At 38.3% G+C, this 23,945-nt stretch overlaps 2 protein-coding genes across 5 annotated transcripts in view; one reads left to right on the top strand and one right to left on the bottom strand.

Annotated features, from left to right (window-relative positions):
* The window catches only part of sec22c (SEC22 homolog C, vesicle trafficking protein), a 3,629-nt gene extending 1,429 nt beyond the window's left edge, over nt 1-2,200 (top strand). For 2 of the 3 annotated variants that reach the window (XM_006795137.2, XM_035909672.2), the window contains exons 2-7: nt 80-291; nt 498-661; nt 818-997; nt 1,153-1,271; nt 1,641-1,706; nt 1,807-2,200. In XM_006795137.2, the coding sequence (XP_006795200.1) occupies nt 110-291; nt 498-661; nt 818-997; nt 1,153-1,271; nt 1,641-1,706; nt 1,807-2,007 (912 nt within the window). In that variant the 5' untranslated portion in view covers nt 80-109 and the 3' untranslated portion in view covers nt 2,008-2,200. The remainder of the gene's footprint in view (nt 1-79; nt 292-497; nt 662-817; nt 998-1,152; nt 1,272-1,640; nt 1,707-1,806) is intronic. The other variant, XM_006795138.2, reaches the window with a different exon arrangement.
* A 15,652-nt stretch (nt 2,201-17,852) lies between these two features.
* Nucleotides 17,853-23,945, bottom strand: part of vipr1b (vasoactive intestinal peptide receptor 1b) — a 49,044-nt gene continuing 42,951 nt past the window's right edge. For both annotated transcript variants that reach the window (XM_006795139.3, XM_087846164.1), the window contains one exon: nt 17,853-23,664. In XM_006795139.3, the coding sequence (XP_006795202.3) occupies nt 23,473-23,664 (192 nt within the window). In that variant the 3' untranslated portion in view covers nt 17,853-23,472. The remainder of the gene's footprint in view (nt 23,665-23,945) is intronic.

Raw genomic sequence — 23,945 nt, 5'->3', positions numbered from 1 at the left:
GCACTATATCCCCAACTTAAATGTGCTATTCCAATCAATATGATAACAGTAATCTGATCTTGCTTTGTGCTCCGTGTAGGCAGTGTGTGCTTCATGGACCGAGTGGATAATGTCTGTGATCCTGTTTGCCTTTGTGGTTCGGGTCAGGGATGGACTCCCCCTGTCAGCCTCCACAGACTTTGAACACAACCGAGAGCTCCAGCAGAGGAAGCAGCAGATTAAGACCATCAGCAAGGCGCTGGCCCGCTTCCCAGACAGAGGGACCATTAAGGGCCAGGAGCTCAATATATAGTAAGAAAGCGGCAGCACACAGATTCATAAGAACCTCTCTAACTGCAAAAATGCACAACACACAGCCTTAAAGCAAATCAGCACGTATTTGATTTTGTGGTACGGTCGACATATGCAGTGTTGTCCATGTGAACAGAGGGGCATCCATGTCATGCTGCTTCAGGCTGTTTGTTTACTAAACACCTTTTCTCCTCTCACCTGTTCAGCTTCGTCTCTTCAGAGGGTGTATCCTACATGACTGTGTGTCACTGCAGCCTCCCTGTTGCTAAAGCCTTCTGCTTCCTGGAAGATCTGCGCTGGGAGTTCACAGCATGCTTCAAAAGCACTGTTGTTGCCTTGGCAGCCAGGCCATATCCATTTTTGGAATTTGGTGAGGGGAGCGAAATTGCCTCGTATAGATTTGATAGTGTCTTTTGGGATTGCAATAGTTTTTTCTTTCTTTTGCTTTAAATTTAAGATGTGTTAAAACACAATTAAATAAATTAAATCTTTGAATTTACCTCTGACTCTTGCTGCCAACTGACAGACAGCATTATTCAGAAGCTGAAGCAGCAGTACAACCACAGTGGTGGCCCGGCCCTAGAGGTGACTTTGGCAGAAGTCCAGGAGGAGCTGAGGATCCATCCACCTCAAGTAATAAACCTGGATGAGGTGGAGCTAACCAATGGCACTGCAAATGGGCACATGGAGCAGGGTCCTGGATCTGGTAAGGCTAAAAGCACTTGAAACAAAGCACTCTGCTTCCTGCCTTTCACAGCCAGTATGAATTCTTTGTAATGCTGGAATGAGGATATTTTCTTGCTTCTCATTGTGTTTTCTTGTTTTGAAGTGTTTATATTGTTGCTTTCTTGTGTTTAACAGGTCAAAATCAAAGACTGGAACCAGTGACGGCCCCGGGCATCCTCTCTCTCATCCTCAATATCATGTGTGCGTCTTTGAATGTTATCCGTGGGGTTCACCTCATGGAGTACACGTTCCAGGTACAATTAGTGCTGGCATCTGATTACTGTCATTTCAAATATTATTAATGGTGCTGTTTACTTGGGGAGTCTAAATGATGTGAAAAAACAATCATAAGCTGTAACTTTCTCTCTTGCATAGCAAACCAGTTTGTTTGTTTAAGTCGGGAGATTTGGAAATAGGCTTGCATAAGCTAATTTTAATTACAGATAAGGTAAGCTGGCTGAACTGACCGCTGTGCATTAGCATTTTACTGTGAAAGCTGAGTTGTTATCATGAGGTGTGCACAAATTGGGTGAATTAATCAGAAATAAACGCAGCAAGCCGACTGAGACCGGAATTACAAATCAACTTTTTTAAAAGTTTATGTATTATTTTCGTTTTCGCAGGATGATTATGAAAGCATTTGGAATGTTGTGGCATTTCTCCTGGCATTTGCTTGCTGTGTTTTTCAGGTAAATAGTAGTTCACATAGTAGCTTGACTCTTGATTGCAAACAGAAATATGCTGCCGCCCATCTTTCTCTGACGCTTCTCCGTGTGAATCGCTCCGTAGTGCCACCTCTACCTTTTCCACTCATCTCTGAAGAAACTGAAGTGCTTCACTCTGTTAAGTGTGATCGTCCTATGCAACTTGCACCTGCTCGGCTTGAGAAATGCGTGGCAGCTCCTCTTCCACGTTTCCGTTGCCTCCTTGTCTACCGTGCTCATCCTGACTCGCAAAGTCCAAGACAGAACCAGCGACTGTGGCGTCTGAAGAGCGCAGGACAGCGAAATTTGTTGCACCGCTGCAGTTTTCAGTGCAGGTGAGAAAGAGCGAGGACGTAATCGGCTTGTGGATTTTTAACAAAAGATTGAAAAAGTACAATAACAGGCTCGTATTTTCTCATGTGCCGTATGTACTCGAACTTTCTGTACATTTGTGTACAACAAGAATATCGAAAAATGCAGTGATTTTTGGATTCTTAAAATGCTCCGATTAACCGCAAACCAGGGAAAAATGCATATGAAGAACAACACTGATGAATCCCAGTCAAGCCTAACTTTTAGGAAAAGTTTTGAAAGAAGATGGAAGAGCCTTTTTTCAGTCAAAGTTTTTCCCGTTATGTTGGTGGGTTTATAATTGAATGCATTTGTTCTCACACCCAGCTCAGTATTTCTGCTGTCACAGAGCACTGATTAGCTTTTCATAATCATTTTACACTCAGTGACATCAAGTTAAAATTGATTTCAGTTGTACTTTTCCCAGAAAATAAGATAGTCCGTCCCGCGCTGGTAGGCGTATGATAACTAAATTATTTAATGTAGCTTAACTGAATTACTCTATAGCCTAAAAAGGAAAAATGTGTAAATGTAAAGCTATGGTTGCTTTACTTCTTTCTGTGTGGCAGTGCAAATATGGTTGATAGATTTGGTTTATTTTGTTATACATTTTATAGCCAGTGCTCAGCTTCTCGTTGCAAAGGTTCACATTTAAGGGCTCCGTTATTTAGTAACTTCACTGTCTGTTCTTAAAGGGAATGTGTTAATCATATGTTCAGCTGTGGTTTGATTTTGAGGTTTGTTTGTTTTTTAACAACGACTAATTTTAGACCCCTCGTTAGAAGAAAGTTGTTTCACCTCATCTCCAAAATTTGCTTGCATCCTTTCTGTTGATCTCTAAATTGTGATAATATCAATATGCTTGTTTTATTAAGCTATTGCTAAGGTCAGCCTTAGCTGTTCTTCCTGAGACCTGTACTATGAAGAAAGTTCAACATACCAGGGTATCTTTATGCTACCTGTTTACTTATGCTAAAGCTGGCAATCAGCAGTCACGTGAAGCTAATTATTGACTCCCTGAAATTAACCCAGGGTCTCCTTTGGGCCTTCAATTGAAAGGGGTGGTGTTGGCAGTATCTGACCAATCACAAACGTGGATAACTGCTGGCAGTATAGCCGCTGATTTTACAAAGGAAGATAAAATAATACAATGGGAGAAACATGAAAAGGTTAAACACGTAAAAGAGACTGAAAGCAACACACCCACTGCAGACTTAGGAGCAAGATGAAGCAAGATGAGTGTCTGCCAAATCCAGCTTCATAGTACGGGCCTTGGGAGTCTGGTATGCATTCACAATGATGCAAAAAGAAGAAGCAAGCTCTTCTTATAAAGGTATTATTAAAATTCGTAGACAAGAACATGAAAGGTTTGTTTTAACTACCTATAACAGGATATTAAACAGCATATTTTGTATTGAATGTACACGTTTCCAACAATAAGTAATCCTTCTTCTCCAGTGTAATTCCTATTTCATGTTTCCACATATGAGAAAGTATGTGAGCGTGTAAAAGCACTGATTATATTGCAGTTTGTTAGAAAAACTGCACTATTTATGGAGACAATTATGAAAATTGTCCTTTGAATATGTTCCTGTTTTCTGTTTACCTGTTGGTTTGTTTAAAAAGCCTCTATTTCCTAGGGAGTGGAGTAGGTCCAATATTTGTTTCTCACATTGATGTAAACATAGAAATCTAGATAAATACCACCGCTGTGCTGCTGAAGAAGTAGACTAAGAATAATTTTACTGTCAGTTTTTGTTTTTCTTACGCACTCCGTTTTTAATGGCTAAAAGTTGCACTCAATATCAGAGGAAGTAGATCGTTAGTTTTATATAGTTAGTTAAACACGTAGCATCAGGAATTATGTAAAATCCATCCTTTCTTTTTTAATGTTTGATCCCTTGTTCGAGGACTTTTTAAGGCTGCATTTCTTACAGCAATCTGAAGGTCTTTAACTTTATTGCACTGTTAGAGAGGGACAAAAAGCTATCATTAGTTTTATTGTAATGTAGCTTCAGTTTACACATGTGTGCCCTTTAGTAATGCTAGACTTTACTTTTTTCTTAAAAAAGGTTGTTTTATCCTGAATTCCTGGCATTTGCTTGATGAAAAGCCTTTAGATTCACTGAAGTTCACTGGGGCTGCGAGGTTTCAAGTAGATTTTAAGATTAGGGAATAGTGAACTGTTCAAACAACATAATTTTGTTTTTAATTGTTATGCTACTGATTAATTGAGTCCAACTGTTATATTGGGGCGGCGGGTATGTTCGCTGTTGATATCGGCATCTATGTATAACCATCATAAATAAAAATTAAAAAGTAAAGGAGAGATGGAGAACACGCCCTCCATCCATGGTATGAATGTTGATGTTGGTGTAGTGTGTGAACCAGAGGACCCTCTGCAACATCTCTGTGGGCAGCATTAGTGTGAACGCCACAAACACAAGCAGCTGATCTGAGTAGAGTCGGGCTGAGCATAAACGAGTAATCTGCAACTTGTTGTGACTATAAAGCAAGATTATTTTTAAAGTACGCTGTCATGATATCTCAGTAAGGACTCATAAAGAAATTACAGATAACAAATGTTTGGGAACTTTATGTTTTGTGAACCCAGAAGAAAAAATATTGTTCGGTATTGGTTTTAAAAATCCTATGCCTGTCAGCCGCTACTGGATATTTTGTGTGTAGGATTTTGGTGATGCTAATATTTTTGATATGTAGGAGGTTTTACTGATTCAGCATTTTCCAGTAGAGAAACTGTATTTAAATACACTGCTGACCAAATGATTTGTAACAAAATGTTTTTAAGATGTTGAACCAAACCATTTGGAGCATTTTTTTTTCCTCTTGAAATGAAAACGAAGGATAAAGTTTGTTTTTAAAAGAAAACATACAGTACAAATCCAGCCTGTAACTGAAATGTGACAGTTTGCAGGTTAGAAAACCCTTTATGTTGGCGAGACCAGCCTGAGTCTCTAATCCTTGGACTCCTTATTTGTATAAATTGTGGGTTTACTGTTTTGTGACTCTATTTATAATGATTGAAATGATGGAACTGTGTCATTTATTGTAACTGCCAAAAACTCTTTTGATTACAGGGCATTTTCCCCATCTGGTAAAACTGACATTTCATTAATAAACAGTGTCTTTTTTTCCATTTCCTTATTTTTGCTTTGTGAGTTCATGGCAGGAAAACCTGCAGCAGTGATTGAACAGTACCAACATGAAAAATGTTAATTACTTTGACTAATGGGCCCATTTAACTTTTATATATGTCTATATGCAGAATTTTAAATCTGAACTTGCATGCAAAGCAAAACAAAAAAGATTTTGGCCAAGTAACCAAATTAAAAATAATATGCCACAGCACACCTGAAATACTGACCACGCTGAGTGTACTTTCCAAATATTACACCAGATGGAGCTCTTACAGTGTCAAAGAGACTTGCAGTCACTGACAGAAACAAACGAAACTCAAAAATGTTTTGAAGCTTTTAAACACATGGAGAATATTGTGAAACAGCCCCGTGACACTAGATAATATAGTAAATATAGTTTTATTTATGTATTTAACATTGAAGATAAAATAAAGCCTGTTGGTAAGGGAGAAAATGTGCATAAAACTACTAGTGTTGCAACAGGTTACACAACACACTTGATAGAGAAGCTTTAAAGTTATGACATTAAACATGGACTAAATAAAATCCACATATATCCTTACCAACCACTTTATTATATTGTTGTTCATTCAATATCTAATCAGCCAATCACATTGCAGTAAATGAGTGCATTTCGTATTGGAGATGATCTGCTGAAGTTCCAACTGAGAGTCAGAATAGAGAAGAAAAGTAATTTATATGAGTTTGAATGTGGGATGGTTGTTGGGGTCAGACGGGCTGGTCTGGTTATTTCAGAAACTGCTGATTTGCTGGGATTTTCCCGCATTACCATCTCTAGGATTTACAGAAAATGGTCTGAAAATATCCAGTGAGCGACAGTTATCTGGGTGAAATGCCTTTGTTGATGCCAGAGGTCAGAGGAGAATGACCAAGTTGATAGAAAGGCAGCACTCGCTCAAATAACCGATCATTACAACCAAGATATGCACATATTACTTTAAACGTTGAAGCAGAAGCAGAAGATGACATTGGGTGTCACTCCTGTCAGCAAAGAACAGGAAACTGAGGATACCGTTTACACGAGGTCACCAAAATTGGACAACAGACGACTGGAAAAACTTCTGATGAGTTTTGATCTCTGCTGTGATATTTGGATGGTACAGTCAAAATTTGGCGTGCCCCCACGCAAAGCACGGATCCATTCCTGCCTTGTATAAACTGTTCAGGCTGATGGTGGTGTACTGGTGTAGGATGTTTTTCTTGGCACACTTTGGCCCTTCAGTACAATATGAGCATCATTTAAACACCGCAGCATAAATAAGTATCCTTCCTCACCATGTCCATCCCTTTATGACTGCCATGTACCCATCTTGTAATACTAGCTTCCAGCAGGATAACACAACATGTCATAAAACTCAAATAATCTCAGACCGGTTACTTGAACACGACACTGAATCCACTATACTCAAATGGCCTCCACAATCACCACATCTCAATCCAAAAGAGCACCTTTGGGTTTGGGTGTTTTGTGTCACGGATGGATGCGCAGCCAACAAATCCGCAGAAACTTGGATGCTATCATGTCAGCATGGACTAAACCTATGTGATGAATGTTTCCAATGACGTGCTAGCGAGGAATAAAGGCAATTCAGGATGCAGAAGCATCTCCAGCCTGACCTTATGAATGTGTCGATTCAGATTAGCTGGTGCTTTTTATGCCATAAAAGAAGCCTTAGAAGATTAGGGTGTAAATGCACTGTATAGGATGTTTATATTAAATCCCCAGAGTCTTTGTTTCTAATGAATATTTTAGAATATTACAAAAAATCAGGCTTTTTTGACTAAATGTAAATTGATTTTAAAAAAGAAGCTGTTTACAGTAAATTGCTGTGTCTGAGAAAATTAAGCATTCCACATTAGGGTCAGTGTTCAGAGTCACTGATGTGCTTTTCAGGGGTTTAAATCTTTATTCAGCTGAAGGTACAGGACCAGCCTTGAGAGTAATGAGAAAAGCTCTCAGTCAAAAATAAAGTGTCTTGTATCTGTTCTTCTCTTGTTGTTGGTGTCTGAATCTTAACATTTGGTCCAGAACATATGCAGCCTTTGATGCCAGGCTCTCCAGAGATGGGAATGATGCTAAAGTAGTTTCATTGAAATGTGCATTGGTCTTTGAAGATCTTTAGCCTAAAAGTATATCAAGTGTCTTTTTAATATCTGAGAGCTGAACCCATAAAAGTATCCTACAACTCTGACAGATTGTCTCTGTTTCCACTAATTCAAAATCACTGACATATTTGCGTTATCTCTGTAAAGCACAGTCTTTTAAGTGTTTATCAGTGTTCTCGCGCCGAATATATAAAGAAATATTTGAAGTTGCAACCTAGAAAGGAGCTCACATATAATCCTGCAGTGCCACATTGCATCTAAATTAAACAATGAGTGTCAGATGTGATCCTCATTAGCAGAGATTAACCCCTTTTATCCTAATTGGCGGGGGCTGCTGCTGTCGAGAAGCTCGCTTTCCCCCAACAAATAGACGTAACAGCTGGGTGGTCTTGTTGAAGTGTTTATGGCTCACATTTCTTTTGCGCTTCTCCTCCTACATGTTTACAGAACAGCAGCACTGTTTGCCTTATCCGCTTTGGGTGATAAACAAGTTTACAGAGTAAAAAAGGCAAGCTGTGGTTTGAAGAAGGTACTGCTGCTGCACGGTGTATGTTTGCATATCCCAGGAGCACTTGTTCACAGTGTACTTAAAAATCCTTATTGTTATATAAATGGAATTACATTTTAAAAATCTGAATGTTAATTGGTTTAACACATGTGTTGAGAGAGTGCATGTAAAATGTGAGTCACAAGTTGAGCGTTCCAAATAAGTTGGAACAACCTTGGGAAGCCTTTGCACAGGTTCCTAAAGCGCAAAAGTATTCACTAAAAACATTCCTTCTGATCTGTGTGCTAGTTCCATTATTAGGGTAGTTTTTTGGATAAAAGACAGGTAAGTTTGGGGGTGTTAGTGGTTTGATTGACAATAGACTCTTTTCAGTTTATTCAGTACCATATTTTTTGGATTATAAGGCACACTTGAAATCCTTTAATTTTCTCAAAAATCGACAGAATTATGTACGAATTCTGGTTGTGCTTACTGACCTCGAACCAATTTTATGTGGTACACGGCACTTTAGAATCTGTCAAAAAATGTTTTTGTACGACTTTGGTAAGCTACGGAGCCGCACCGCTCGATGGATTGTCGTAGCATTATGGCTACTGTAGTCAGGAGCCTTGCGGACTCATAGTAATCTGGGTCCAAAACTCTGTCCGCTTCAGGTCCCAAAGTCAAACGAGCACTGCGGTATCACTGAGAGTTACAAACTGTCTAAATGATTTTGTCTTTAATAAAATAATCAGCATTGCTGCTTTACCAGGTGTAACAATTAAGTTTAACATCCAGGCATCCATAAAAACAGAATTTATTAAATTTAACGGAGTTAGAAGTTAGCAGAAAGTTAGCTCGTTAGTTTCCACCCATGTTCTGAGAGATTTCTGAAAATAAAACGTACAGCTCTACTATCACTTCCAACATAAATGAAGACAGAAAACTGCACAGCAGTGACTTTTATAGGGTTACTGAAGTTGGACTAGCTGGTATATAATGATGTGCTATGTGATCACTAGCGACACAGCTACGTTAGCATAACATTAGCACAGTGAAGCTGAAGGATGAATGCCAACTTTTTTCCACTCTATAAAAGTTAACGTGAGGATTCCCGATGGTTAGGGACAAATGCAATCACATGGCAGGATGCTGTAAACGGACCAAACTACAGTCAGGAGAACAACTGAGATAATCCATCCACAATATGAGGTTAGTCATTAACCCTTTAAGACCTACCATAGAACCAAGTCCGCCAGAGCTTATATTATATTTTTACATGCTGTAGTGCCATTTTTGGGAGCATTTCAAGTTGCTATACATCAATACAACCATAATAGCCCAGATTTTAATAATATGTATGCATTAAGTGCATAGTAATTACATAAATTGCAAAAAAGTGCAATAAACTACAAAAAAATTGAAAATCGTTTTTGCTTTTTTAACATATATTTCTAGTTAGAGAAATTTAAAAGGCTTATCCCTCAAAACTGTAAATACAAAAAAGTTGCACAAAATAAGTTCCCACCACAGGAAATTTATTTTGAGTTTCTTCATAGTTTTATTTTTGAAATACACCAATTTTTATATACTGCAGGAAAAACGAAAATAAATATTATACTGCAAATTTGCAAAAAAGCAGCATATGCATCAAAATAAACTATTTCCAGCAGTGCTAAGCAAAACCTAAGCATCCCAGAAACGACACAGAAAGTCATAAAGTCAAAGATAACTTTTAAAAACACCATTATAGGCTCATGAGGCCCTGATGGTAAAAAAAACTACATTTCCGCGAAAATGACGTCACTTCCGGTTTTGGGCAGGTAATGGCGGACATGCAAAAGTTCGCGCTGACATCTATTCCAATGTAGGAAGTGTTATGAACAGCTGACTGGATCGGCAAAGCCTGTTTCTGGAATATTATCTTTTTGTTGCTGCAAGCGCTTTTTATGCAGTTTTTGCAAAGCTATATCTGGAAGAAAACTGTGACTTAGGACAAGCTGATGGCATAAGATGTAAGTACAACTCCTCCGGTTTCATATGCAAAAAAAATTATTGCGCTAGCTTATGTGGTTGCAGAGCTACCGGGATTTAAAAATAGTTATGCAAAACAGAGCGTGCCCGCTCCGACCAGCTTTAAAGGGTTAATATACTGCAACAACATGGGAATAGAGCAGCTGTGAGAGAATTCAACATTAATGAATCAATGTTACGGAAGTGGAGGAAGCAAGAAGAATGAGTTGAGTTGTTTGACTTATATGACTGTTTTCTTTTGCTCAATGCGCCTTATAATCCAGTGTGCCTTATGTATGAAAACAGACCCGTTCATTGACAGTGCACCTTATTATCTGAAAAATACGGTAAGTAAATATTAAACTAATGTTTTCTATTCTTTATTTGCATGTCTAGTGTCTGGTAGGTTTCCCACTTGTCCTGTTTCCCACATACAGTGGGGAAAATAAGTACAAAACACATGAACATTTTTTCAGTAAATGTATCACTAAGGGAGCTACAGAGTTGTTTTTTTCACCAGATGTTGGTAACAATGCGAGTAATCCACACATGCAAAGAAATCAAAACAAATAATTCTATAAATTAAGTTATGTGTGATAAAGTGGAGTGATACAGTGAATTAGTATTGAACATGTGAAGAAAAGCATGTGCAAAAGGGCAATTCAAGAAACCAGCTGAAATATTTCTATTTTTAGAAAGCAATCCTGCCCTCTTAATAACAGCCTTTTTCTATGTCATCAATTAGGTTCACCAGCATCTGCTGAAAATTTCATGTCAGTAGCTCCATTAGAAATATATAAACACCAAGAAAAATGTTTTTTCCCCACTGTGTGAAAGATGGGTATATCAGAAGCTATCTCTTGGCCTCATTTAGGCTCCATTAAAAAATGACAGGGGTAATCATGCTACGTGCTTTTCTGTATTTTGACTGTCCTATGCCTTCAGTTCTAATTAGCAGCTCTCCCATCTAATAAAGGAAATAACTTCACCTGATTGGGAGCATATGCAAGCTGATTTCCTTCAGAAATGTGTCTCTCTCTTCCTGGAACACTTGTTTTTTATTTGCTTTGGCTTGACTGTGTTGTAGTTATTCCTAGTTTAAGCCACATGTAGCTTTAGATCCGTTTTCTTTTGTTCACCATTTTTGAATTATGATCAATACATTTTTGCTCTGTAACTCTACTTTTTTTGTTACATCCTAAATAAGCCAGGCATAACAAATGGGGGCATGTCCAGGATTCAAACCATAATCGCATATACTGAACAAGTATAAGCAAAGGGTTATAGATACAAGTTTAAAAACCCAAAATTCAAGTAAATAATAGAAGATTAGTAAAAACGCATAACTTTTCAGGATAATGTGGATACAGTGTTGAAGTAAGCTGTCTCAGTATTGTGAAGGTAATGGATATATTTTAAAATAGGAAGAATAATGATAGAGCAATGAAATAGCTCACACAGAAAACCCAAAAGTAGTAGATACATTCATCTATCCTCGTATCCATTTCAGAGTCGTAAGGGGCTGGAATCTATCCCAGCTGTCATGGAGGGAAATGCAGGCTACTGCGGACAGGTCACCAGTTTGTCACAGAGAGACAGATCACCATTCATACCTATGGGCAATCTGGAATTATCATTTAACCTAACCCCACTAACACCATGTCTTTGAACTGTGGGAGTACTTAAGTGTCAGAAATCGCAAGCAGACAAAGGAAGAAGGTACATAATGGATAATTCTTTTCCCCTTATAGATAATTATTTGAAATAAATTATTGACTAAATTATTTAAGCTGAAAAATGTATGTGTTCTTTGGTATAGATAAAAAAAAAGTTTGAGTACCAAGTATTGATCAAACTGCTGAAAATAGGTGAATCATAAGCTGAAACTGATCAATTCTAAACATACAAGTAAAACATAACGTAAGTAAAATCTGACTTCCCCTAAAACCTGGCCAAACCCACCTTAACATCAGCAGTGGGATTGGAAACATTACTTAGAGAGGTTCTGATTGTGATTTACACTTTTATAATGACATCCATTTAAATACATTCAAAGGTGTATTATTGACATGATTTGGTTAAATTCCGTCCGAGAGGGTTAACATGACTGTGACCGCAGAAACTCACCAAAAAAAAACGTTATTCAGAAGTTATTCAAAAGTGTCCTGTTTAATGCAACTGCAGGGTCTGGTCTTCTGAAGTAGGACTGTATGAAATTACTCTCAGATTTAATCAAGGTGAGTCACTCTGACAGCCATTTCTATCCTTTTAATCTTTGTCTCAGGTTCACTGCTCAGCTGACAGCCTACACTTTGGCTTTTCCCATTAATTTCAGACGCATCATTCATCTTTCATTCCAGGTGCCACGAGTGTTACAGTCTCCCCATGGAGGCCTTCTATATCAAAAGTGTAAAAAAAATATGATGGATTTTTCTCCTTCTCTCTTTATTTCATTAGTCTTGGGCAGCAATGAACTTCACCTTTAAAGCTTACATTTTCCTTATTGTATTTGTGACTACAGTGCAGGTTTTTAAATTAACAAATTTCTTGGTTGCCTAGGGGCATATCAACACACCAAATCATCTAAATCCTCCATGATACACGGTCAAATTCAAACCCTATGTTTTTAGATTTTGGAGTCTCTGTAAGGAAGGACTTATTATTTTCATCCAGACACCTTTTCAGTTTTGCAGTCTGCACTCTTTAGATGTCTACTGTTGCAAAAATAATGGCTAAGGTTTTACATTCTCATCATGTTCCAGCTGTGATGTGGTGAATCTAAGTCTGGGACTCCAAACCTTAAGGCAAAACCACATTTTCCTCATGCTTATCATATGTTCAACAATTCAGAAGCCCTGAGTCTTTGATGTTCCTTGCACAGGGATCCAGCTTGGCCATTTCTACACAGAATAATATAGACATACACGTTTATTTTTATGCCACTTGAATTTGAAGCCTATCAGACAGAGTTGACTAAGGATCCATGTCTGCCATGGATTGATATTATAACTCATGAAGCTGACAAATATTCAGTTTTTTAAGGACTCTGTATGTTCTCTGTAAAGCTGAGCCTCAAAGTTCATTCTTGACTTTTTAGAAACAGCGGATGAGAACCAATTTCACCACAAAGTCAAGTTATCTGTTGCTGGAGCAATCAGAATGGTGATAGAGTTTAGTGAATTGAAATCCTAATTTGCTTGTTCAATTAATTGTTCCCTGATGAGTTTGTGAATTATTGGGACAGGGGCTGCAAAAGGCTGGAAAACTAAGTGGTGCTAAAATGAAACAGCCAGAGGGTTTCTCAGTCGTAAAGATGAACAGAGGTTCAGCAATCTGCAAATAGAACAAAAGCAACACACAAAAAACAACAATGAAAGCGTCTACAAATTGTGGAACTATTTCAGAATAATAAAAAATTGCGAAGACTTGAAATCTCTCGTTATCCACAGCACATAACATCATTGAAAGATTCAGAGAATCTGGAGAAATCTCTGTGCGCAAGGTTGAAAATAATATTGGAAGCCCATTATTATCAAGCCCTGAGATAGCACTGCATTAAAGGCAGGAACGATTCTGTCATTGAAATCACTTTGTAGTAAGAAGGACCATCCGTTGTCATTAGCACTCAGTTCAAAAGCCTGTATGACTGATATGTATAGTATGTGGGTACGTTTCATCAAACTGGCAGCTTCTAAATCTGGAAAGGCACCATCAGTGCTGAAGGTATACTCAAGTTTTGGAGCAACAATTGCTCCCATCCAGCTGAAGGCCCTGCATATTTCATAGTGGTAAACTTAGTCTTGTCCCAACTTTCTTGAGATGTGTTATTGCCATCAAATTCAAAATGAAGTAATATTTTTCTTAAAATGCGGCATTTTCTCAGTTTAAACATTTGATATGATTTCTATGTTCTGCTGTGAATAAAACTTGCGTTCCATTTTATTCACATTTTTCTCAGCATACTGACGGTTTTGAGCCTCTGAAAATGGGGGGCTGTGAATAAAAACGTCTGTAAAGCCTAAACGGTTATTGCAATACTTTTGCTACAGCATTTGAATTAAAGCTGAAAGTCTGCACTTTTCTAAACATCTTTTCATGCATGTAAAGAGCACGCGTTGAGCTCTGTGTGTTTCATTTGCCCTTTTCTGGTGTTGATGTAAAGCCTTTTAAAAAAAATACCCCCCACAATCCCATTACTTTACTCTTTTTGCTTTCATCCACCTCCTGTCCTTTTATAAGAACACAGAGATGGACAGAAATTGGCTCTTCTATCAGTTCCACACTAACCGCTCCTGTGTGAGCTATCTACAAAGCTGCTGCAAGTGAATATTAGAAAAGCAATCAGATGAAAAGTCATTATTTCAAAACACAGTCTGCTTTTTAAACAGGTATATTTTAGTTTTTTCTTTAGTTTCTTTTTTTTAAATTTGAAGTTGGAAGTTTGGTGGATTCACGACATTGCTGCAGGGCTTTTACATCTAAATCTGATAATGCAAGCAAAACCTATTTTTGGATACAGTTGTGCGTTAAGAGTTAATTAAATTGATTTAGCTGCAAAGAAATTCCACATGAAAGCACAAGAACTTTCAAACAATACAAATACTTGACCCAGACAAGACTTTAAATGCTATGTGAGTAATAATTTCCATTGATGAATTGTGCAGTCATTTCATACGTGAGATCAAGGTTCCCGTGATTGTATAAATGTGTGGTGTAATTTCCCAAGCTTGTTTACACCCTGCCTGGTTAGGCATGAATCATGCCCAACCAAGCAAATGTGCTGGTGGTGATAAATCACTATATGTATACTGAATATGAGCACATGTGTTTCATTCTAATTAACTGGGGTGTGATTTAATCATAGCTGAGCATTTATTTTTTTTAAAGCAAGATGAAAGAGCAGCTCGGCAGCCATAGAGATCGAAAGGAAAAATGACATCCTATACCTTACATTACAGGTGTCAGAGGTTGCAAACTGAACTTTGACCTCAGTGATCGATCTGCTTGTTTCTGTTACTCTGTTATAGAGCCTGGTTTCAAAATGTAGATGAAAAGAGTCCCTTCATGTGCTGCAACCTGTTTTGACCGACCACTTACTATCCCACATGATGATATAAGTTTACACAAAATGCACTTTTAGCATTAAATCAGCATTTTGACATCACACTGGTGGAGGTTTGCTTTAAACTAATATATATCCCATTATTATGACGTTAGTGCAACAGTGCTGAAAAAACATCTCCTTACGAATTTCAGGTGGATATCTCCTGTGTTTCTGAAGTGACAAGGACTCAAAAATACTCAAAAAATGCAAAATTTTGACCCATATGTACTGTAAGTTTTCAGGGTTTATTTAAAGATGCCAAAGTTATTTTACATTAATTAAATAAATAGTGAATCAGCTGGTTGTGAGGGGGTCAGGCGGTGGCACTGATTGAGTTTTCAAAAGAGTGACCTAATGGCATTGCCTTTATTTATGATGTAAGGGCAGTTATGTAACATAAGTAATTTACCTGTAACCGATTTATTAGACTACCTGTCATAAAAATAAGAAAACACTATTTTTTATGTCTGTCAAAAAGTTGTTTAAAAGTAATACTATACAGTTATTTATTAGGTAATTTACCTGAAAAAAATGACAATTTAGTTTCATGTTTGTGACCAAAGGACCCGTCATGTATACAATATTGAAGGGTTGGTGACATTTTATTTACAGTGATTTCTCTCTCATCTGGACCCAGTGACCTCCTGATATAGGGAGAGGCTGATTACCGGATCAGCCCCAGCCAGCCTCCCCGGCACTGGCCCCTGAACCCACTGCACCACCCCTCCTCTGCATCGGAGCCCCAGACCACACTCCACGCAACCATGTAGATAAAAACAAATCAATTCAAATTCATGGATTTGTCCATAGTGGCTTTGTTGCTGTGTGTGCACATGGCAGTCGTCTCAGTCCTGCCTCAAGTGTGTGGAGGTGGCTGCTTGAGGGAAACTACTGGGGAGTTTACGTGGCAGAATATCTTTGGGGGTCATTGAGCCGGGTCAGTTCAGGGCCACTGTGTTCTTTAAAATCACCATGCATTGGTTGGAAGTCATGGTTGGCATGCTAATGTGTGAAATGGTCATAAAGTTCAAGGTGAGAAATCAAACTTTATTGTAACACTCTCTGTTATATGCAAATCACTGCTATTGCTCCTCATATGACATAGAAAGTCTAACCTTTGTCATCAGTCAGTGGGTATATTTTTGTGAATTACAGCCAGTTACTGGAGCCATCCCATACACGGGGTACAATAACTCAGTCCTAGATTTGCACTACCTGTGGAAAGTAGGCAAACCTTCAGTATTTATTACTGACTCTCTGCCACAGATCGGGTCGGATTTGGCAGACAATGTCTCTTTTAATCAGCAGATGTGATCAAAACAGCCTCACAGAGCTTACTTGTTTGCTCAGTCGTTCACCTTTCCAAGCTTCTCCTTATTTGTCACATGAATATTTAACCAGTGCCATGAATACTGAATGATGCTCAAAGGCAAGACACCTGTCTCGCATTTTAAGAGTCACAGGGAATCTGAAAATAACTTCATCCGTCTTCTGTCTTGTCTGCATCCCACGCTGTCGTCATGAAATCTCACAGCTGTGACCTTACATTGACAAATTTCGAAGTCTAGACCAAAATTAGTCCAAACATTTCATCTGACTGCAGGATATTCAGCAGCATAGCATAAATGTACAAAGATGATCACACACAAGCCTCAAGGTTCTTCTTTTTATTTTCTGCATTGAATTTCAGGCAGAATCCTCCAAAGCGGTTAATCCATTTATTTACATTTGCTACCTTTCCAGTGAATTGGTAATCACATTACATGCAAGCTCAATTTGCCTTCATGGACAGAGCTAATGAAAAATGAAACCCAAAAGCAGCTGATCAGATGACGCAGATGTCAAACAACTGAACTCTTCAAGTCTTTACAAATCTTATTGGCATAAATTATTATTTTATGTCAAGAAGTTTATATTTTGTCAGGATTGTTCAAGATTTGTGCGATTTCAGTGAGTTCTTCCATTGTAAACCACTGGCCCGCCCTTGGTGAAAGATACTCTCTAAATATATGTATAAATATATGTCGCCCACTTGGGTAAATCTGATTATTCTTTCTTTGCTTAACTGAATAGCTGAAGCCCCGGGAGGGGAAAAAAGTGTATTGTGTAAGTTTTAAGATATTTTGTTCTTCTCAGGGCACTGTGACCTGTAACGGCACAAAATGAAGGGAAAAAGTACAGCCATTTACTGGGATAATACTTTTGTGTGGGCTGCAGAGAGGGAGTGTTTTCAACCCATTGGGTTGTCTGCTACAAACACGCTGTTGCCACAGGAATCGAATGTACTCCCTTGTGATGATATTACGCACTCATATTAGCTGAAATTTGTCCTGAAATAGACACATTTTTATTTGCTAAACATGATCATAATTGCTGGTCAAAGAGGAAATGGGTGTAAAATGTGAATATTTAAATATAAAAGGAAAGGAGGGCAGATTTTTGTTCTTATTGCAGGCATTAGCATGAAAAACTTGCTTTAAGTGAGTGTTCCTGAGAGTTATATAAAGAAATAACTGACTTAACCGCCTAAGACCTGAACTCTTCCACGGCATGCATTTTTAATTTCTCTTTGATATTTGGGCATATTGGGGCTCGAATGTAAAAACAAAGAATGACAAGATTTTTTTTTATACCTTATTTATGTTTTTAAGAAAAATAAGAGCCACATATGAGGATATTGGTTTAAAATTTTGATAGAACAGTAGCAGTATAATGTCCTCGTAAGTGGATATCAGGCCCATGTAGAGCAAAATTGAGTATTTTAGTCTAAATAACCCAAAATGTGATGTCCACATAGTTGGACGCCAGGTCCTAGGAGGTTAAGGCCGAGCCTTTGTTGAGTAGCCAAAAGCCCTTATGAAAATAAGCCTTACTTTGGTAACAAAGGCATGGTATAGCATATCTTTCACACTAAAAGCTCATTTTACGTTAAAGGTATAGGAATTTAAAACAATACTGAAGCACAGAGGAACTTTACAAAGGGACACTAGACTTCCACTTTCTTGTGTGTTTCTGAATAATTTATTTCATACAATACACGAGGAAAAAGGTTTTTTGGTAAGGTAAGTTTTTTGCTGATATAACACCTTTAAAGTTACACATTAAAATGGCAAAATTAATTAGCATATTAAGCAGTTTTTAAAAGGAAAGCATGGCTTTATGTGTACACAGATGCGAGCAAATTGTACAACTGCAGATTTACAATGTAATGCTTTACACCAGTCTTACACAAACCGCACAACAGCAAACCAAACAAATGATCTTAAACCCAGATATGCACAACACATTATCCAGTTAACAAAAAATCAGATTTACATTGCACATAGTTACTCTAAGTGCACTCTTTTATATATATATGTTATCCCTTTTTAATGTTTGGTAACCAAAACAATCAACCCAAGAGACATATGTGACTGAATTTGAGCAACACTGTCTAATATAATTGCTTTCCCACTTTGTACACATCTATTTACATTCACCATTTTAAGAGGTATACTGGAAAATTCACAAAATTACACTAAAGTTACTGACGACAAAAGACAGACGCTAAAAACGTAAGAGTATTTAAGTACACACTTATAAGCAACGTGGAAAATGACATTTTAATCTCTGATTCTCTTCCGCAATGTGCCTTTTGTCCTGGCTGGCCCTCCCCAAGTGTGGTTCTGTCGGAGGTTTCTTTCTGTTTAAAGGGTTTTTTTCCTTCCCACTGTCGCCAAATGGTCACTCGTAGGCAGTCGCCTGATTGTTGGGGATTTCTCTGCATGGTCTATAACTTGCAATATCAAGCAACTTGAGGTGACTGTTGTTGTGATTTGGTGCTTTTTGGCAAATGTGTCTATTTGCCTTAATGCTGCGACTTAAATTGACTCATGTGTGCACACTAAATATGAAGCTAGAGTCAGTAATGTTTGTGAACTATTTGGAATTCCTAGGGTTCATGCATTATGTGGTCTGGTTGTCATGTAACTCAGAACTAAAAATGCAGTCTAACTAAACTACACTGTTAAAAAAATAACCCTTAATTGTCATAATGTAACACAAAGTTAAACTTCAGGCACATTAATCTATCCAGTTAGGAAATATAAACCACTGTGAATTTGCACAGTTACAACAGGTGCAACAGGTGAAAGACAAGAGCGGGACAACCCCCCCCCAAATAATAATAATGGATTGGATTTATATAGCGCTTTTCAAGGCACCCAAAGCGCTTTACAATGCCACTATTCATTCACTCTCGCATTAGCACACTGGTGGAGGCAAGCTACGGTTGTAGCCACAGCTGCCCTGGGGCAGACTGACAGAAGCGAGGCTGCCATATCGCGCCATCGGTCCCTCTGGCCAACACCAGTAGGCGGTAGGGTAAAGTGTCTTGCCCAAGGACACAACGACCAGGACAGAGAGCCTGGGGATCGAACCGGCGACCTTCCGGTTACAGATACGCTTCCCAGATACGCTTCCCAACCCTGAGCCACAGTCGGGGGGCTGCTCATTACAAGAGTTATCACCTGCACCCCATTCCAGCTCACCTGGGGTGGAACATCCATACGTGCTGTTATAAGGTTGACTATGGGACTCAGAGCCTTTAGTTGTTCTGCAGCGAGACTTTGGAATACACTTCCACCAGATCTCCGGACGACAAACTCTCTCTCCACTTTTAAATCCCGTCTTAAAACCCATCTATTCAAAATTGCATATCCTTCATCATGATTCCATCTTAGTCTATTTTGTCCTTGTTTAGCTTTTATACTTTTATACTTTTTATTTTTCATTTACCTTATTTTTTTATTTTCTTTGTACTAATGTAAGGTGACCTTGAGGGTCTTTAAACGCGCCTATAAATAAAGTTTATTATTATTATTATTATTATTATTACTAATTAGCCACCCTCACAGAGTCCAGCTCTGACAGTTTTTCAGGACGTGCCACACTGGAGGAGTTGGACTACCTGTGAAACCTGAATGGACAGAATGTGTCATAATAGTTTAACTGTCTTTGTGTTACACTGTGTTGATCAAGTGTTCCCTTAAATTTTCTGAGTGGTGTAATAATACAAAATCAGCAGTACTTTATATAACTCTTTGTATGTCTTTGATTGAACACAAAAACACACTGTGATAATAACTCTACCAAAACTCTATCTGGAGTCAGGTGTTTCAATCAAGGAGGCTATAAGTGCAGTGAAAAATAGCCAGACTTTTCTCTAAAGAGGTTGGCTGGTGTGATCCATGCTTTGATCGCAAACATCTTCAGGAGACCACAAAGACAAGAATCGTTATAGAGATGCCTGAAGCAGAAAATCACTACTAAAGCATTTCAAACAACCTTGGTGTTCAGAAATGCACAATAAGACAAACTTTTTACAAACTAAAGAACTGCTGATATTCTGTGGGTGTCCTGAACATTTTATTCAATCTTAAAGGAGGTGAAAGAGAGAGAACAAAACACCTGTAGCTTGTTAAGACCTTGTCCACTAAGAACACTGAACAAGAATGGGGTTAATAGAAGGACAATATGGAGGAAAACGTTATTCTTAACAGAGACAATCTCCTGTAGACGAGTGAAACAAAATCTGACACCCAACAATCATTGAGGAAATTATTCGTTTAAATTTGGATCATGTCTGGGTAGCAGAGCGCATGACATGAAGCTTAAAGTGAATGATTAATGCGCCAAGACCATGCCCCAAAGCACAAAAAGTAAATCAGCAATAAATTCATGTTTTTTTTCTAAAGTCCTGACCTTAACCCCGCGGAACTGCTGTGGCATAATCAGAACATGGACATGCCACAACATCCCAGAAATGCTAATGAATGCACTTGTAGAGAATAATGGTCAAGAACTGACCTACCTATTCCAACCTGCAATGATTACTTCCCATTAAAATGAAAAGTCCAAACGTTCGTGTTACTAGTTTAATTGGGCTGGTTGTTTGAAATTGTCCCTTGGAAGGTGAGTAGACCAAGAATTAATGAAGTAATGCATGTTTTCTGTGTACAGTAACTTACTGGTTCTTTTGATATGAGTGTGATTGCAATTTTTGAAAAGTTGGATGGAAAGATTGTACAGCATCCATTTTTAAAAGTACACATTTAAAAACTGAATTGGGTGCACAACTTTGAATTTACCATCAATTGTAGCAAACCCCAAGAGGGTCAACAGTATAAATACAGTGGTCAAGGTCAAGGCCCATTATTCTTTTTGTTACTGATCATGATTGACTACACGTGGTAGGTTCTAGTTGGATCTCTTGGAGCCATTTCTACTGCAAACACTGCAGATTCCAGGAAAATCGTTCAAACAATTGTACATAAGTTATAGTCCTGTTACCACTTTGCCAAGGTCTAGAAGAAGACCGAAAATGTCACCCTTAGATGAGAGCAAATTGGTTAGATGTTCAGGAACAAGGCAGGAACCGCCAAGGATTACGTGTCACTGTCCACAGTGAAGTGCTGATCAAGAAAGAAGTCGCTGCTCCAAAATCGACACCTTCAAACTCAAATTTGCAACTGCACATTTCAGTCGAGTTTGAAGGAGAAAGGTTTTAGACAAAGGCAAAGATTGAGTTGACAAAGGCGAGAATTATGTTTGCAGGAGTAAAGATGAAAAACTAAGACTTCTGTGCAAACTGTCAAGTGATGTCAATGGTGGTAGCATCATGCTCTGGGGCTGTTTTGCTGCCAGTGTTCAGTGTTCAGCTTACGTATATATTTGAGCCTGCATGGATACTTTTGAATGTTCATCACCAAAAATCCGAAAATAAATGAAACGTGTGCACCCATTTATTTTTAATTAATTATAAATGTATGCTGTTCAATCATTCCACCTTGGAAAGAGAACGGTTCAAAGACGTCATTAATAGGCCAAAATTAGCACGATGAGTGTATGTAAACTTCTGACCACAATATGAAAGCGGTTCCAATCTTTTTCCTTTTCTCTAAAAGTATAATTATTACTTTCAGCAATCTGAAGGCGATATATTGATATTCAATATTTCCTTGACACATATTACCACATTAGATTTTTTTTTTTATTCTTAAACTTAATGATGATCTAAACCTTTAAATCACTGGTGGGTTGAGATGATTTCCTTCCTCCCGTGTAAAGCCGGATTCCCCCGTTGTTCCCTCTAGAATGAACAAGCCTTACTTTCAAACCTACGCGAGCTCAAAAGCACAAAGACAGCATCGTTGTGACAGGGCCAGTCATCCTTGTCACTTTGCTTTGCATACAGGATCTAACATTCTCTGCTGACTTGTCAAGTTCAGACTCCTCCGATGGAGAAGTAAGTCTGAACCTGAAGAATTCAAAAAATATTATTCATAATGGCAAAGTTTTAAATCCTGTCATACTTTAATTTGAACAAACGACACTTAGTGATTCATTACTATTATTATAACCACAATGTGATGTGTATGGCACAAGCATTCCAAGTTTATTTACACTGCACACTTGACTGTGCATCATTTTTTTATAACTCTTCCCAAGTAAATGTAAACATTCAAGGAATGAGCTGCATATGGACATCTCCTCTTCAGAGCTGCTGTACTGCCCAACAGCCAGCAAAGACTAGACCGCAGAAGTCGGTTCAACACACCAAACCCAGGCACTCGTCAGTGATCGACACAAAACCGCCACAGTGCCCTAAATAATGAAAAATATCTACCTAATCATAGGCTCAGAATCGCACACGCCAAGAGGGAAGGCTGTGTTGATAAAAGAAGGCAAAGGGCAACCGGTCTCTCATGAGCATGATAGTGCAGAGAAGGGCATTTGTGCTCCAAACACATCACTGTGAATCAGCATCACTTGGTCTGAAGCCTAATCTGTTTGGCATTTATGGAAATAAAGTTTCCTGCTCTGTAAGCCTGTCTTTTTTTCTTTCTTCCTACACAGCAAAGGGGGGGAGTATAGTATTATGCTTATTTTGGATACTCTAAAGTATGTTTTAAAGCAAATTTTCCAGCACTATTTACATTCAGCACTCAAACACACCCTCACAGTCCAGTTCTGGTACAGTACCTTTGTTAGCCTGTGATGCTGCTGTTAGAAAAATACATCACCTCAATTTCTTCCAAAGCTTTAGCACCAAACTTGACTATTTGGAGCTGCAGGAGTGCACGAGGCTCAGAGTTACACCAGCCCACTCATCTAAGCACACAGGATATTTAAAAAATAAGAGCTGTAGTGATATGACTTGAATTCACCTGTACAGGTGACCTGCGCAAAAAGGACTCTCTCCGCAAACGCTTTGTTTGTTAAGCAATGTGCAACTTACCTTCTCATTTAAATGTATTTTTTTGGAACAGTTACAAACTGCTTCAAAGCTGATTATGGTCACATCGTGTCCTTATATCTTTTTTTCCAATCCTTTCATCACCTTCCATCTTCTGCACCACACACATGACCCAACAGTACTTATGGTAAAGCTTATATATGCTGCGATGTTCTGCCTAATGTTTGGCATGAGAGCATTTTGTACAGCATTTTGTGTGTCTGTATCTCTGCGACTCAGATGCTAGACAAGTCATCGTGACAGGATAATGAAGCCCGGCGAGTTTTCGGGCTGCACCGTGTCAACATGGTGATCTGGGTGCTGAAGTTGTTGCTGCTGCCAATAGATGGGTGCTGGTATTTGGTGTCTGAGCCCATGTATCTCTGCAGGTGCCACCTCCTCCACTTCCTCTTGATCTCTCCTTGGACCTGAAATCAATTAGAGCAAAAGGGACAATTACATGTTTATTCAGTAAGTCCAGCTACATGTTCTTTACCAACATAAAACATTACTGGGAATTCACTGATAATGTTTTTGACACTGAAAAAAAGACAACAAAATATACCATAAATTAACATTTTGAGTTATTATCTCAAAATTTTGACTTTATTTACATGGCTTTTTTTTTTTTTTTTTTTTTACTTTTGTTGATGATCACTGTTTTAAAAGACAACTTTGTCCATGTGAAAATACAAAAAAGAAAGAAAGA

The sequence above is a fragment of the Neolamprologus brichardi genome, chromosome 9 (genome assembly GCF_056152115.1).
Source record: "Neolamprologus brichardi isolate AB-2024 chromosome 9, ASM5615211v1, whole genome shotgun sequence".
Classification (NCBI taxonomy): Eukaryota; Metazoa; Chordata; class Actinopteri; order Cichliformes; family Cichlidae; genus Neolamprologus; species Neolamprologus brichardi.
Note: the sequence above shows the minus strand (reverse complement) of the source record. Positions and strands in the feature narration are given on the sequence as shown.